General features: G+C 39.9%; 1 protein-coding gene across 1 annotated transcript in view; it reads left to right on the top strand.

The window, feature by feature from the left end:
• GPR139 (G protein-coupled receptor 139) overlaps positions 1–13,834 on the top strand; it is a 337,974-nt gene extending 324,140 nt beyond the window's left edge. The window contains exon 2 of the mRNA XM_069209212.1: positions 10,249–13,834. Coding sequence (XP_069065313.1) covers positions 10,249–11,183 — 935 coding nt within the window. The 3' untranslated portion in view covers positions 11,184–13,834. The remainder of the gene's footprint in view (positions 1–10,248) is intronic.
• Positions 13,835–17,541: the final 3,707 nt, after the last annotated feature.

The following is a 17,541-nucleotide window of genomic DNA, read 5'->3' as shown; positions in this document are numbered from 1 at the left end:
AATCATCAAAAATGCTTAAGGCTGGGTCTCCGAGCTTCTAGTATTGACTCTATAGAGGTCCCCACATTCCAATAATGATTCAGCGGGGGTCCTCAAGTTCAATTAATGATTAAATGGGAGTCCATTGCAGTTAAATGGTTAAGAACCACTGCTTTACACATTTTCTTATGTCTGACCTGTGCCATAGCAACCGGGAGTTGAGCACAGGTTTATATTAGTGTAACTTGTAATGGACAAGAATAGTTATCTTATTACTTGAGGTGGACTACCATTTAGCCCAACTAATTATCCACTTTCTCGCTCCTGGTTTGGGACACCCTTTTTTTGGTTTCTCCACCAGGAACAGATTGCCCACCAAAGATGCTTCAATCAAGGATATTTCCACTATTGCACATAAACCTCCTTCCCCAACAAACATTTCTCATGTTCTGAAAAATGTATGTGGTGAGGATAACAGGCTTGGGTTGGTCTCTTTAGAAATTCTATTCTGTAACCTACTATGGTCTTAAACACCCAAAGATACCTCCCTCTAGGCACTTCAATAAAACTTCAACCTGCCTCCTACATTTGTTTGGAAATAACTGGAAGCTGAAGTTACATTCTGCGGAACCATTGTCAGAGTTTTGCCCTCTTCCACATGAATTTCTTCCTCTGCCTCCTCTTCCGCACTGAGGGCAGAAACCAGTGCAAGCTCCCTTGCATTCCTCTTCAGCTAGAGTAACTATGTTGTCAAACTGAGGTCTGAATTGGCCATGACTGGGAAAACGATCTTGCTCCCCTCCTGCATTGCTGAAAACACTGCCTGAAAAACAGTTTTTTTGCACTTTGAGCTTTATCTAGGTTTGAGAAGATGGAGTATACTTCCCTAGCTTATTTAAAGAAGTATTCTCCAAAAAGAAAACCCTGTGCCTTCTCTTCTTAATGATTGCAGTCATATTACCAACTTGGGAACTATCCTCTTTAGAATTGATTTCTTCCATCCGCCTACAGTGACTGAATTTGTATTACCAATCAAACTAATTGTGTATTGGATCCATCCTCTTAAACAATGTATATAAATATTATCACCCACTGACATTGCCTCCTTGGTCAAAGAAATAAGCCACTGGTCTGACAAAAGCCAGTAAATTACGCTGACAAAATTTGCAAAGAATTTTCAAGTCCTTTTTAGGGAACTTTTTCCAAATTCACTATGTACTTTGCCATTTCTAGATTCAACTCTAGTCTATCTTTAGCCTCAATTATAGGTCTAAAACCTTCAGATCTCAGAACAGTTCTTTACTTTGGATCCAGTGTTTTCTTCAGTTGGAAATGCAACTGACTCTTTGGCCACCATTCCCTAGATCTGTATGATGTTTCCCCCAGGGTTCAAACATCACTCCACCCTGGGAATTGCTAATCGTATCTGAATCATCATTTCCATTAGCACTCTCAAATTGATTATCTTGAGTGTCTAAGACCAAAACGTCCCATGTTAGTAAATGTGCAACATTGAGGGAATTCTCAAAGAATTCCAAGAGTACTCATATGATGCTTCAAATATCACAGAAACACAGGTGTACTAACAATTGTACACATGTCCAAATGGAAATGTCGTACTAAAGTGCATATGCACTTGCTAATGTCGTTGTTTTTAAGTATGAGCAAAATATTTTCCATTGTGGTGAAACCCTTCTTCCACACCCTAGTAATTTTTGGGAATGCTCTCTCTAAATTCCCTCCCGGATAACAGGTTTACCCCCCCACCTTGACAAGGATACATTTATGACTAATTTCAGGACAGAGAACTCTCTGCAAATGTTTGGTGAAAACCCACAAACATCCTTGTTGTTCACAAACCTGTGGATATGGAGCCACCGGGAAGCCCACAAGCCACCCTTGGAAGAAAATTTGCTTTCACAGTCTTCACCCACTAGTATCTAGAATGTTATTCTGGTACATCTCATTTAAGCAAGCAACTTCTCACACATATTTTGATTTTCTGAATACAAATGGGAATTTGCACTTGTAATGGAAGACATTTGGGAACCTAAATAAGAAGTATGTGTGCACATATATTATTTTTATTTTCTGTAGAAATTCTCAAACATGATGATTCATTGTATTGCAGTTCTTAATGAATATTGTGGTTTGCATTCCACAGTTAGGAGTAGGAATGGTTAAACTCAAACACTATACCCGCAATGTCAGCCATAGGCAAGGAAATTCGCATTACAAGAAGAGTTGCAACCTTCCCCAACTTCATCTGCGACATAGTTTCACCTCACCTACCCAGCCCCATTGCTTTCAACCAGATGTCCTGGCCAACATCAATGAAACTACAGGCTACACAGAATTGTGTTATGCCACTGTTCTGAGTGATAGAAGGGAAAAGCAATAGATGCCACTCTGCAGATTGTCATCACCTTTCCCTGCTGCCAGAAGACCTACCCCAGGGCTTATGGCTGCCTGGAGTGTGTGTTGTCTCTAGCCTGCAAACATCAATTTATTGCCTAGGGCTCTGCTCACATACTGAAGCAGCAGCAGGAACAATCCACATGTAGAGCATCAGTTTTGGTAGACTTTATCTACTTCATGGATTGTGAAACTGGTTAAGATTATTAGAGGTCCAGGACTTTGCAAACTTGGTTAGCTCTAGTTAGGAATATGCAACAAGATATATAGCCAAAGCAAATTAATTAGGAAATATCAATCACAGGTATGGCTAGGGCAGTTAAAGCTCTAGAGGGTTCATCTAGCAGCTCCCAAAAGGACAAAATGAATGGCACATTAATAACTTTCAGTGAATATACTTTCATCTTCAAATACTCACCAAAGATACATAAGACATGCAATAAATACCGCACAAGGAAAATAGCTGTAAAATTGATATTTCTATGGTCCTGTGGAAGGTTGTTGCTGAAACGTGTCAGCCATATCTGCACTTTCATGAAAATTGAATAAAGAAAATGCAAATAATTGCATGGATTGCTATACCGCCTCTTTCCTTAGCAAAAGTTTTGGAAGAGGGATTTATGCAATATACACACACATACACATATATACACACACACACACATAGGATTTATGCTATATATATATATATATATATATATATATATATATATATATATATATACATATATATATATATATATATATATATATATATATATATATATATATATATATATATATATATATATGTATATCACCTACTGCGGTCGCTAATAGGTAAAGTGTGTTTCCCATGTTAATTCCCAAAGACTCTTTAGACACGCCTGCAGCCTGAACCGCTGGACGGAATTACACCATATTTTGGCAAAAAGGTAGCTTTTGGTCCATAGATCACACTTTTTTTATTTGGTGGAAATCTCTTCAGTTGTTTTCAAGATATTGAAGGGTCCTTGAGGCTCCCCCGTGGTCCCCATTAATCAATCACTACTGGGTGCACTGGGTGGGGCCAGGGCACCCAGAATAATGTGGCCGGACCCTGAGGAATGAAGTCCTGGGGGCCTATATCGGCCTAGGGAGGGGTGCCATGTGGCCCCCCTCCCTTTTTTCAAAGAAAAAATGGCTCCTGGGGAGGTTGTGGTCCCCAATGCCTGGGACGCCTTGCATGCCCCCTCTTAAGTATTTTTAATTTGTTGCCCAGGAGAGGTGGTAGTTCCCAGAGCGTGGCACCCCTAAGTATATTTAGTGTATTTCCCCAGGGAGGTGGTGGTTCCCTGGGCCCAGGGGGTCCTTGTGGCCCCCCATCAATTTATTTATAGTAGCCCCAGGGAGGTGGTGGTCCCTGGCGCCCATGGGATCCATGTGGCCCCCCATATATTTATTTAATGTAGCCCCGGAGAGGTGATGGTTCCTAGGCCAGAGGAGTTTGTGTGGCCCCCAAATATTTTTAGTAAGTAGCCTGGGGGAGGTGGTGGTCCCCGGGCCTTGGGGGTCTACGCAACCCCTCCATATAATTATTAAATGTAGCTGTGGAGAGGTGGTGGTCACTAGGGCCCAGGGAGGTCTGCACAGCCCCCCTAAGTATATTTAATTTGTTGCCCCTGGGAGGTGGTGGTCCCTGGAGCTTGGTTGCGGTCCGCGTGGCTCCTCAACAATTTGTTTTTAGGTAGACCCCCCCCACAACAGTTTGTATTTGGTAGGCTCAGGAAGTGGTGGTCCTCACGTCCCAGGGTTCTCAGCATGGCCCAAACAATTTGTTTAGATAACCCCAGGTAGGTGGTGCATGGCATAGGGTTGGGCGAAGGCCATCTGTGGCACAGGATTGGGTAGTTATAGGGGGTTGGCCGCAGGATCTGGCCACAACCCACCCCCACCGCACGTGCGGCCAAGGATTGTGCATGGCACATGGTTATGTGGTTATGGGTTTGGCTGCAGGGCCTGGCCATAGGCTAAGCCATGCAGTCAACCCCCACTGCACACGGCCAAAGGCCGTGCGTGGCCCAGGGTTCGGTGGTTATACGGAGTTGGCCGCAGAACCTGTCTAGAGACCACGCCACGCGGCCAACATCCATTGCGAACGGCCAAAGGCCATATGCAGCAGTGGTTGGAATAACGTATAGCAATTAAAAATACTTTACATTAAAAAAAAAAACATTGAAATTCACAAAAAAAAAGGTTTACGGGATAATATAGTTAGGAAATAAAATTTACAAAAAAACCACTGAAATTCTCCTAAAAAACAAAGGTTACATGGACGCTATTGTTAGGCTCACATTTTAAATGTACAAAACTATAGAATTCAGCTGCTATAGTTAGGGTTATTTCAAGTAAAAAAAACTAATGCCCTATGGCAACTATAACTTGCACCCTCGCTATGCACTGCTAATTACCCAACATATTACAGTACTTATGGCATCTTTGATAACATCATTGATAATATCAATGTAACATTTGCATGATTATTTCCTTTGAGGCCACTGTCTCAGCTGGGCATGCATAGTAGTGTGTGGAGAATGATGGGCCTCTCCTGTCAGACATCTCATTCAGAGGACAGCTGTGCATAGTAGGGTGTGTGGATGGACTGACTTTTTCTTTCAGACCTCTCTCTCAAATGACATGTGTGCGTCATAGTGTGTGGAGAATGACAAGCCTGTCCTTTCACATCTCTATCTAAGATGACAGGTGTATGTAGTAGGGTGTAGGGAGGGACTAGCCTCTCTTGTCAGACCTCTCTCTTAGATGAAGGCTGTAGGTATTAGGTTGTGGAGAGGGATTGGCCTCTCCTTTCAGAACTCTCTCTCAAATGACGGGTATGCACATTAGGGTGTGTGGAGAGCAACTGGCTTCTACGCTTAAACTTTTCAGACCTCTGAATCAGCCTTGTGTTCATAGTAGTGTGTGGAGAATGATCGGCCTATCCTTTCAGACCTCTCTCTCAGATGATGGGTGTGCGTAGTAGTGTGTGAAAAATAACATGCCTGTCCTTTCACACCTCTCCCTCAGATGATGGGTGTGCACAGTAGTGTGTGGGAGGGACTGGCATTTCCTGTCAAACTCTCTCTCAGATGGGTGTGCATAATCTGGAGGCTTGAGAGAGACTGGTCTCTCTGCTGACACCTCTCTCTCAGACGATGGGTATGTATAGTAGTGAGCAGAGAGGGACTGTCCTACCTGCTAACATCTCTCTCTCTCTCTCTCTCTCTGATATTGGGTGTGACAGTGGGAAGAGATGGAATTCTTCTCACAACTCTTACCAAACTGATGGGCATAAATAGTAGGCTGTGATAAACACTATCTCCAGTAAGACTCCTTCCTAAAGTAGCAAGTGTTAATACTACAGTGAATTCAAAGATCACCTGCTTTTCATGATCCTGCAAGAGTCTTTGAGATTGTAACATTAAAAAAAAATAAGAATTAACCATTTAAACATCACAGTACTTATCTCTTACACACTTCCTTTCAAAAACATGGACCACAATATGCATTCCTACTAATGGATTATATTGAGAGCTCATCTACTCCTTTTTTTCTTTTCACAATCTCATGAGAGCCAAGCGATATTGTAAAAATTTGTTTAAAACAATATACATTTAGGGCCTCATTTACATGGCCCTAGTGGCACACTGCACCACCTGAGCATCTTTTTCTACTCTCTGGTGGTGGCAGTGTTCCGGCCCATATTTACAAGACCACACAAAGCCAGCTTGTGTCGCTTTTCAATGCCTTGTAAATATGGCCTCCTTTTGCGCATAACTCTGCCTGAAAGAGGCATTCCATGGATGTTGCTGTGGGTGTCCCTGCGCAATACCCATGGCACCTGATGGAATCTGTTGCATGCTAAGATTTAAAAGGCTGGGAATGCATCAGATTCATGTGCCACCTCAAGGCATTCTGTAGCACACATAGAAAGACGAAAACGCCATTAATTATTGTTTGTGTGGAGGAAGGTGCCCCTTCTTCCTGCACATAAACAATCATCCCTGCAACTCAGACACCCTTGCACGGTGGTGCTAGGGTGCCTGCGTTGGTGCTAGGGAACAGGTTATGCACCAGCACTAAGGAAATACAGGGGCAATCATATTTCTGTAAATCCCTGCAGTTTTCAGCTGGCTTGCAGCACCACACTGCATCATTCCCCGTAAATGAGGCCCTTATTATCTTCACAGTAGCTATTCCTGAAACACTTTCTCTCTAAACCTCGGGAACAGCATGCTTTTTTGCTGCCCCATCATACAGCTTTTTTACTTCATTTCGACAACACCTCCAATTTTTCACAGTAAACAGTAATGGTGGCCATTTCATTTCTAGCATTCCAACAGCCAGCCAATCTCAGGGCTCCATTTTTGATTTTGTGCACTTGCAGGAGGCTCTTGGGACTCTTGCGAACCCAACTGCCAAAATATACAATTATTTTCTACCCTTAATATCTCAAAAACTACAGACTGGACCAAAGTATAGCTTCCTGAAAAATGTGGTGCAATTTCCTTCATCATTTTTTTGCTGTAGCCCTGAGTAAAGAAGTCTACGGAAAATGCAAGGGGATTTTAAGTTCTGGGCTCCCCTTTTTTCATGGCCCCCGCTTGATGGATCATCCCAAAACGTTCCTGAAAGGAGCTGAGGTAGATTAACTTTTTTGAGGGGAAAATTTCATGGAGATCACCAAACAGGGTCAAAGAGGTGAGCAAACCAGAAAACGCGGTCACCAGTAGGTAGCTATAGTTTGGACCTAACTCCAATTGACAAAGTGTTTTTTGTTTTACCAATATCTTTGGTGCGTGATGAATCGGCACAAAATGTTTGAAAAAATCATTCAGCTGCTGTCTTGGAAGTTTTGAGGTGATTCGTTGAGCGCAACCAAGAAAAAGGTGGGGGGGAGGGGTTCTAAAACACATTTTCCCTAAGCAATTTCCTATAGTTATTTTAAAACACAACTACTGTCCGAACCATTCAATGGAATTACACCAAATTTGGCAGAAAGGTAGACCTTGGTCCAGAAAGATTTCTTTTTGTTATTTGGTGTAAATCCATTCAGCAGTTTTTGAGATGTTTAAAGAAAAAATATAGATATCTAGGGACGCATATCCTCCGCAGATACGACAGTCCCATGCGATATCTTGTTGGCTATCAACACTTCAAGCAGGAAGTGTTGGCAGCCATTTTGGGACTCAGATTTACCAGAGTCCTAGAACAAAAGTTAACAAAAAAAGAGAAGGGGGAAGAGTAATATTACTCTGACCCCCTCGGCCTTGTGGTGGGGTCCCTAAGGGACACCTCCAAGGCTGAAAAGCATTTTTAAAAAGTTTTGCTGCAAAACTCGACAAAGATCCACAAGTCATGGCCAAATTTTGTTTAAAAAAAAACAAGCGTATACACCAGCGCTTGTTTAAAACTTGGACCTGGGGTGGGCCAGGTCCTGGAGGTAAAAACTACTATTTAAGTTGGGAAAGGAGTCTCACACTGGCCCCTCCCAATGGCCATCTCAGTCTTGGGAACTGCGACCTCCCTGGGGCAGGCCAAATAAAATTGAGGTGGAGGGGAGCCTCATGACCCCCTCCCAAGGCTCTTTATGGCCCCAGGGACCACCACCTCTCCGGTACTTGACCAGTGTATTTAAGAGGGTGGCCACACCGACACCCCTTTTGTGGCCATGATTGGCCCAGGGACCACCACCTCCCTAGGGCCAATATGATGACCAAAAAGGGGGAGGAAGGCCATGAGGTGCCCCTCCCAGGCCACCACCTCCCCAGGGCTTAGCCATATTTAGAATGGGGAGGTGGGCTGAGCGGCCACCCTTGTGGTCCATTTTCAGACCCAGGGACCACCACCTCCCAGGGGCAGGCCCTGCAACATCAAAGGAGGAGGCTGCACACATGTAAACAAAATACACACACCAAAACACCGCCACACATGGCGCTGGGGTTGGGTCCATGCAGAGGAGTTGGTGGCAGGGCCTGGAAATATGGTTAACAAAACATTTCTTAGTTTGTTCACTGCTGGATAAGGAAAAATACTTTCACCCAACAGAAGAGATAACAGTGGTCCCTAATACCAACAAAATGTTATTGAAATCAGATAGTCATTATGTTTTATGGTTAAATAATTGCATATATTAACAGATTTTCATCCAACAATAAGTCACAATGTACAGTGAGGTGCAAAACTGTCTGCGCTTTTGTGCTCAGAAGAGTGACACACTTAAGTGAAATAGAGGAATAGTTGTGTATCACTAGTGTGTATCAATGAACCCATCCCAGTGTGTGAAAATAGCCTTGTGAATGCAGAACCTGTCAACAAAATGTTAAATACACTGTGAATGCAGCACTTATTTATCTAGTTCTATAGTGTTTTGGACCTACATAGGAAAAGCATATTTTAGAATCCATTTTGTGTTTCCGTCCAATGGTACTTTCAATGTAAAAAGTCACTTACGATAATAAACACTTCACACTTTGTCTGATAATACTAAAAATAAATCTGAGAATGACACTCAAATACTCCAAATCTTTCAAAAAATGTACTAAAATAATAAATAAATCATGAGATAAAAAAGAAGTAATGAGTATTCATAATCCTACTTTATAAATGTCACCAAAACCATGTGATGTCAATGTAGGACCCTATTACACAGTCACCCAGTATGTATTTAGGCCCAGATTTAAAAATAGAACATAGGGCAGCATACACCATAGTGCAAGGGTGTCAGCAATATAATCAGGATGGGTTTTTTGGAGGAAGGGGTCGCGTACTTTATAAAAACTATCCTTTTAGGGTATTTCCTCTATGTATGTGTGCTGCAGAATGCAGCCACATGCAAGAAAAAAATACAGAGAGAAAAAGATATTTCTCCTCGTTATGCCAGCCTCAGGCAGGTGCATGATTTTGGCTGAAAGCCTCTCTGACCCAAATTAGTGCAAGGCATGCAAATCACTATTTTATGTGGAATAGTGATTTGCCTGGGTTTGTAAATCCCACCAGAAGACTTTTGCTTTATAAAAGTAGGGCAAACCCTTATAACTCGGAGCCCTTAGATTTATGTGTGTGTGTGTGTGTGTGTGCGCATGTGTCTGTGTGTGTGTGTCTGTGTGTGAGAGCAATATGCATTTCAGAAACATTATAACAAATAATGCACATTGGGTAAAATGTGCTTGCTCGGTATTTTTTTAGAAAGAATGATAGGAAATACTAGCAGGAAAATGGTCCAAGCAGATAATTTCGCTCGGAGACTTGTGAGCACTGTTTCTACTCTCACCAGTCTCCTGCAGCATTAATTTAGCAAAATTCCCATCACACAAAATGGAAAGCTATTTGCCCATTGTTTTTAAATTATAGGCCTACTAAAGATCTGTTCAAACAAAAATGTATATAGCCTAGGTTTACCATAATGATCCATTAGACTAAGGCACAAGCTACTACTAAAATAAAGGGACATCCGATTTTAGATTGCATGAAACATAAGTAATTGTATGTATCTTAAAGCGTCATTAACTGTACTTGCAGTGAAATATATCTTTGTATTATATTTTGGTGATTTCGCGATATTGGCATTTCTAAACTTCAATTAATGTCACAATGCATTTTACCTTTAACTAATGTCAAAATACATTGTAGTTGGCACGTGCAACCTTGAAACCTTGCTCCAACGTCCTTATATGTGCATTTTTTGATTGTCTACATCAAAATATTATGTAAAGGCTACTTGAGTATTAAATGCTTTTCCGCTGTATTCTTTTTCTAGATTTAAATACATTTATGCCTTTGAAAATCAATAACTATTATAATAGTTTTATGTTTATCTTTCTTATTTTTTTTTCACAGCCAACATCTTAACAGTAATCATTTTGTCGCAGCTGGTGGCCCGTAGGCAGAAGTCTTCATACAACTATCTACTCGCCCTGGCGGCTGCAGACATCATGGTCCTTTTCTTCATTGTATTTGTTGACTTTCTATTGGAGGACTTCATTATCAACAAGCAGATGCCTCAGATATTGGACAAAATAATTGAAGTCTTAGAGTTTTCTTCCATTCACACATCTATCTGGATTACTGTGCCACTGACTATCGACAGGTACATTGCAGTATGCCATCCATTGAAGTACCATACTGTGTCCTACCCGGCCCGCACTCGAAAAGTCATAGTGAGCGTTTATGTGACCTGTTTATTGACAAGTATTCCTTATTACTGGTGGCCAAACATTTGGACAGAAGACTACACAAGTACATCGGTGCACCATGTGCTCATCTGGATTCATTGCTTCACTGTTTACCTAGTGCCCTGCTCCATTTTCTTCATTTTGAATTCAATCATAGTGTACAAGCTCAGGCGAAAAAGCAATTTCCGACTTAGAGGCTATTCAACTGGGAAAACAACCGCCATTTTGTTCACTATCACAACTATTTTTGCCATTCTTTGGGCACCAAGAATAATTATGATACTCTATCATCTCTATGTGTCACCAATAAACAACAGCTGGACGGTGCACATTGTTGCAGATGTTGCAAATATGTTAGCACTTTTGAACACTGCAATTAATTTCTTCCTGTACTGTTTCATCAGCAAGAGATTCCGCACCATGGCAGCTGGGACGCTAAAGGCTTTTTTTAAGTGCCAAAAGCAACCTGTTCAGTTCTACACTAACCATAACTTTTCAATAACTAGTAGCCCTTGGATTTCACCTGCCAATTCTCACTGCATCAAAATGTTTGTCTACCAGTATGATAAAAATGGAAAGCCTTTAAAAATATCACCCTGAATGCCTGGTTGTCGCCTTGTTTTGGGATGAAACATATTGTTAAGGTTGAAGAGCCTACCTTAAAGTGGCTGAGCACTTTGATTAAAGTTGGCAGTTTGGTTAGAAGTCTCAGTAAACTGGAGCATCTCTGGATTGGTAGGAATGACTGTGAGGCTTGATGAGCAGCTCATATGGTGAAATTATGTCCACAGAATGTTCAGCCATTGCTGGTTATAGGATCTTTGGATTTGTTATGGATATTTGAGCCAGACGTCAAGCATTTGCTATTGCATTTCTGTTGAATATCAACTCCACATGCATCAGTTCAGAACAGAATTGAGGTGGAAAAGCTGTTAATAAGGAGCCACAGATGTGTTTATTTAAGGTACTGCACGATACTTAGACCTTTTGTTGAAAAGTATTGGCTCTACATTTTTATTGTGACAGGATGAAGTCATGTACTTTTAAAGAATTCTGCGGCATAGTGTGCACTTGTCTAACAAGATGGCTCATGCTGTATTGAAATACTGTGCTATCTCAGTCAACAGACTTTAGGAAAGATTTTTAAGCTGTCCATTTAATAAGGCAGAGGTATTGAATCAATTGTATCTTGCAGAAAGACTGCATAGTTGCCCGATTACTGTGAAAGACATGATCTTTCTACGCTGCTCTTCGGGTATTTGGAAGTGTGCTTTAAATTTGCACTGCTGCACAAATCCTACTGTATAGTATTTAAGAGTTAAATTATTTAGAGTGAAGCAAAATTTATACAAGCAATGTATGACAATTCACGCATTTAGCTTTATTTCTTTTTTTGTTATGCAATGAGGTGACTCATTTCCAATATGTTGTAATATCCATCCTGGGAAAATGCTGTTTTACCTTTTTCCCTTTATTTCTTGTAATGTGTTTCTCATAGGATATTAACAGTCTACAGAGCACTGAATTTATGCCTTATTAACTAGGTGTGGACTCATTTCCCTACGTGGTGAGAAAAACAAGCACAACCTGATGATCATACTGGGGGACTTTCATATTTGCAGCGGTATTACATGCTTCACACTTTTGTGTTACCGTAACAAGTGTCATATGTTCCAGGTGAGACTCTCAGAATGATGCCAGACCATCTGCATGGTGGTTGCCATTGAGTGTCTTGTCCCTAACTTGTTTTGCCACATCCAAGCATTGAACTTTCCAAACAACTCAAGCAAATGCACTTATCTGGCAATGTTCTGAAATTGTTGAGAGCCTCTTTGACTTCTTAAAAGCAGCATAGATGCTTGAAACAATACTTTTCCCTGAGTGATTAGTCTTTCATTGCAAGAATGACTAGATATCCCATTTAGTATTCTGCTGCTGCTTCAAAAACCATGTACAGAATTTTTTTTTAATTATTATTGATATATAATAACACACACACAATGCCCCTTGGCAACTTTGCCATTAGTGACAGTTCATTTCGGGATAAGAATAACAAATCTATCATTTATGTTGATTAATACAAGGGTGTACCTGAAAACTGCTGTATTTATAAGATTATTTCTTCATTTAATGGGACACTAACCAAAAAGGAATACTTTAGGAATTCCTACATTTTGAAGTACTGTATTTCTATATTTTATTTGATATAGCAGTAAGTATTACAGGACTTTCGTAACTCGGTATGACTTCATTGTAAAGCAGTTACAGTGCAATATACCTCTATATGGTAAATTATTTGTTTTATATTTTGAGAATGTGTCTAGTATATAATAAATGACTGTGAATAATGAGAGAATCTGCTTTGTTTGCATACGTCCAAACAATTGAACTTGTATGTTTTAAGAAAGTTCCCAATTAGCGTCTAAGGGATCTTTCAAATAGAAAGTTAATTTGGTCATTTCAGAACAGGAACACATTTGTGTTAGAATATGACTATTGTCTTTTTCTGAGATTATTTTTTGTTTTTGTACAAAATTATTCTATTTAATAACTTCTATCATTGAGGGCAATGTTAATATGAATAGCTAGATGCACTGACGCATTTGTATTTTTTAAGCAGCAGTATTCAAACACAATGTTGATCCTGGTAACTTTTTTAAGTGTTTGAAATAACACTTCAATGTTGTCACTTGGACAAGATCGGACATATTGTTGCACTCAATATCAAGAAGGCGCTACCTAATTCACTCTAACTTGCCATAGTCTACTTTATGGTACAAAAGTTGGAGGATTATTTTTTCAGTCTTTGTGGACATTTTTAAACTAATGGTGTTCATTTTACAGAAATGCCATGTTATAGATCTGCTCACAGTTTATCATTTGAAAAACGAGTGACAAACATAACTTGCTGTCATTTGATTAATTTGAGGAAAAAACAGAAACAGTTATGATGCATGAACTTCCCAATTTTTCTGACAATGAAATGGTAATATGAGAAAATGAAAAGTATATGAAAATATGAAAAGAATGTAGGATCAACATTTTGCAGCTATGTGTCTTACAAATTAAATGACAGTGTGAACAAAATTATTTATAAAATGTAGTGGAATGTTCAGGACTATTAAAACCAACCTGCTGTGTGTTAGATATGGTAATGTCAATATTTTCATACTAAACAATATAACGTGTTTGACAACGTTTACTATGTGTTATATTAAGTCTCTTCATTAATAAATTGTAATGCTTTAGAGAAACATTTGAATAAGTGATAATCTTATTTAATGAATGTATCACCTGACACTGCAAGCAGAAGATCATGTCTTCCATATTAGAAATTTATGCATGGTGTTGAATAAATAGACACTATGGACACACAACATAAGTGCTGTCACAGGTAAGCCAATGTGTTCTGTATCAATAAGGATAAATGTTTTAGCAATTTCACAAAAAAGAATGATGAGGGTTTCAGATTTGTTAGAATACTGGCCCTTTAGTTCACATAACACTACACTGTAAATATTGATTTCTCCTGGTGCTTAGTAAAAATAGTGCGCAACAATTTAAAAATGTTATTTTTAACAGGACAAGAAATGTTATGCACATTGTACACACACATTGATTGCAACGCCTCATAGAAGGAGAAGTTATGAAGCAACAGGCACACCTCTAATACAGTATAGTGCAAAATAAAGCAAGTCCATTAACACCATTATTCAATTTTGTGTGAGGAGAAATTTAGGCACATAAAAAGTGGTGAAAATATATTTTTCCTGTCTTGTGTGGGAGGCTGAATACCATTCAACATGAACATCATTCCCAATATCAATTTCTACCTCATATTATTACCTAATAAAATTCAAAAGTCTTTTATTTTTCTAAAACTGAAAGTTTGTTGCCAAATTTCTATGGAATAAAAAGTAGCCAATAATTTCTCTTATTACACTTTAAAATGTATTGATATGATGGAGTTAAATTTCCTGCTATTATTTTTATCATACAGCCTTGAGTCTACAAAACAAGCGCTACCTGTTATCATTGTTCCCAGGAAAAAAAACGTAGTAAGTTTTGGTCTTATTCAGAGACCTCAAGTATCTTACCCTTTTCTTTTGAGCATACTATTCTACTGTCACAAACCCTCGATTATTGGTTACTTCTTATGGTCCAACATTCCTGCACTTTTCTCAAGCCCCATTCTGTTGATAATAATCCTCTTTAGATGATTTACTGACAGACCTATTTGCATATTAAGTGTGTTAAAAAGGACAGCTAAATACATTTATTTAGTTGTGTAACTCCTGCAGGGAAAGAAGCAATTCATTTTATAAATTTTGCTCATAAATATAACCTTCCTAAAAACTCCCCCAATCACTTCAACAAACTTGATTGTGACAGAGTAATTATTCCGCTGAGATCTAAATCAGGCCCTCAGTCCAGAACTAAGGTTCTGTAGGAGTAGATTTGCACTTTAACTCCTCAGCATCAACATAAGATGGAATATGGTCACAGATTAATCCTATTTGAAATTCACGTAGGATGATGCAGCCCTTGTATCTTTTTCCTATAACAAAATATATTACACTTCAGCTCAAGTGCTTAAAATAAAAGCACAGAAAAAAGACACGTATTGCTCTTGTAATAATCAAAGGGGTGGTTATCTTCCTATGTTTTTATTTGCCCAAAGGTATACTCATTTTGTAAGCAATTTTCTAACAGAATAATGTTAGTATGTTTTGTTGAATTCCTTTTTTATTCTTGATATCCTTCTTGGGATGTTCATAATTATTTTTTCAGAAAATTATATTAGGCAAACTAATTGATATTCTAATTACTGTATCTTTGCATGTTATAAATGGAAGACTAGTGATGGAATTACACCAAAATCTTGGTGGACTAAAGTATGGTACAAATCATAGACTGGATAATTATAATCTTAATTATATATAAATGTCTATCAAGTGTTATAAATGGTGGAATCATTTAATGAACGACAGAACCAGAAGTGCTACTCTCTCCTCTAGTTCTGCTGTTATTCATAATTTTCTTGATTCTAAACATTTTCTTCAGCTCTTTTTTGACTGATTATAGTGCATGTCCATAATGGTTTCTTCTGTACAGGAGTATCTTCCTTGCTCCCCATTCTATTCTTCTTACTTTTATTTTTTCACTCTGTCGCTCTTTTTCTGTTTTTCTTCTATTTGTTTCCATCTGTTTCCTCTTATCATATTGCATTACTTCTTAGAATTGATGCCTGTTATTTTTGCTACCAGCATTTTATAATTCATTTCTAATTTTCTCTCCTAACGTTTTGCCTCTGCTTCCCAGGTTGTTGATGTGTGCTGGACTCCTTTTGCTGTTTTTGATACTCAGGGCACTTTACCAGTGCTAACCAGTGCTAAAGTGCAAGTGCTCCTATGTAAAATGTATGTGTAAGTTGGCTTATCCAGTTGGGCTGTTCGTGAATCCCCTCTAGACAGTGAGACAAGGGGAGCTGGGGTGTAGCATGCATATCCTGATGAGCCATCTGTGCTATAGTGGAGGGAGGAGTGGTCACTTACACCTGAATGAGCTGTGCCTGCCCTCTCACAATGCAGTCGCCAACCCCCTGGTGTGTGTCTGGGTCCTGGCCTGGGCATAGCAGGATTTTGTGAACAACAGAGTCTTTCCTTTGAAGTAGGCCTACTTCAAAGGCAGAAAGGCACAAAGTATTGGAACCAAAACCTCAGAAAAGTAGATCACTTTTGGATTCAAAAGTAACCTCTGCCAAGGAGAAGAGCTGAAGAACTGAGGAGAAGTGCTGCCCCTGCCTGTGCTTTGATGGTCTGTCCTGCAGTTGCTGCTTCTACCTGTGAAACGGGACAAAGACTGGACTTTGTTGTGCATTCCTGCTTGTGAAGAATCTCCAAGGGTTTGCGTTGAGCTTGCCTCCTGTTTTGATGTCTCAGAGCCATCAAAGACTTCCTTTGCTAACAACTGGTCTCTCTGCTGAGAAACCTGCCCTGCCAACTGGTGTCCTATGCCATCACTGTGCACTTGAAAGGTGAATTTGGCAGACAAGAGCTGAAAATCCACGCACAGAATGCCATGCAGGGAAATTTACAATGCACCATCCGCAACGCAGCTGATAAACGATGTGCCGCTGGCCTCACTATGAAAACTGACGCTCCACCTGCATTGCAGCTGGGAGATCAATGCATCGCAGCTGGAGAAACAACACGCAATACCCGCTTGTGGCTGCTGATAACGACGCAAACCCATGCAGTGTGGTTTTCTAACACCGTGCAACAGGATTTCCCATTCATCATCCCAGGACGTCAAACTCAACCCAACTCTGCGCAGATCCTAGGTGCCCCGCCTGAAAATCGATGCATCGCTCTCTTGCGAAGGAGAAGAAACGACACATCGCTAACCTGACCGGAGAAGAAAATGACGCACGTCCTTCCTTGCGAGGAAGGAATCGACGCATCGCTGCCTTTTCCGATGCAACCTCACCCATGCAGCTTTATTTTTCACGCTAGCAAGGTACTTTGTGTAACAACAGCATTCTCACTGTTTTCTAAGGATTAAGACTCTTATTTTTTCTTAAATTCATATCTTGACATGTGTATGTTGGATTTTTTTCATTCTGGTCTTGTCTGATTTAAATACATATTACCTATTTTTCTAAACTGGTGTGGTGTCCATTTTGTGGTGTTTCATTGTATTACTCTGTGTGTTGGTACAAATACTTTAAACATTGCTTCTGAAGTTAAGCCTGCCTGCTCGTGCCAAGCTACCAAGAGGGGATGAGTGGGGTTCGCTGAGGGTGATTCTCCTTCACCGTGACTAGAGTGAGGCTTCTTGCTTGGACAGGAGGTAACCTGACTCCCAGCCAAAGACCCCATTTCTAAAATTTATATTAATATGTCCTTTTTATCATTCATTGCATATTCTTGTGCTTCAGGCCAGAAAATTGTTACAG

Source organism: Pleurodeles waltl, chromosome 10 (assembly GCF_031143425.1).
Source record: "Pleurodeles waltl isolate 20211129_DDA chromosome 10, aPleWal1.hap1.20221129, whole genome shotgun sequence".
Lineage (NCBI taxonomy): Eukaryota > Metazoa > Chordata > Amphibia > Caudata > Salamandridae > Pleurodeles > Pleurodeles waltl.
The sequence above is the reverse complement of the archived record's forward strand: the minus strand, read 5'-3'. Positions and strand labels throughout refer to the sequence as shown.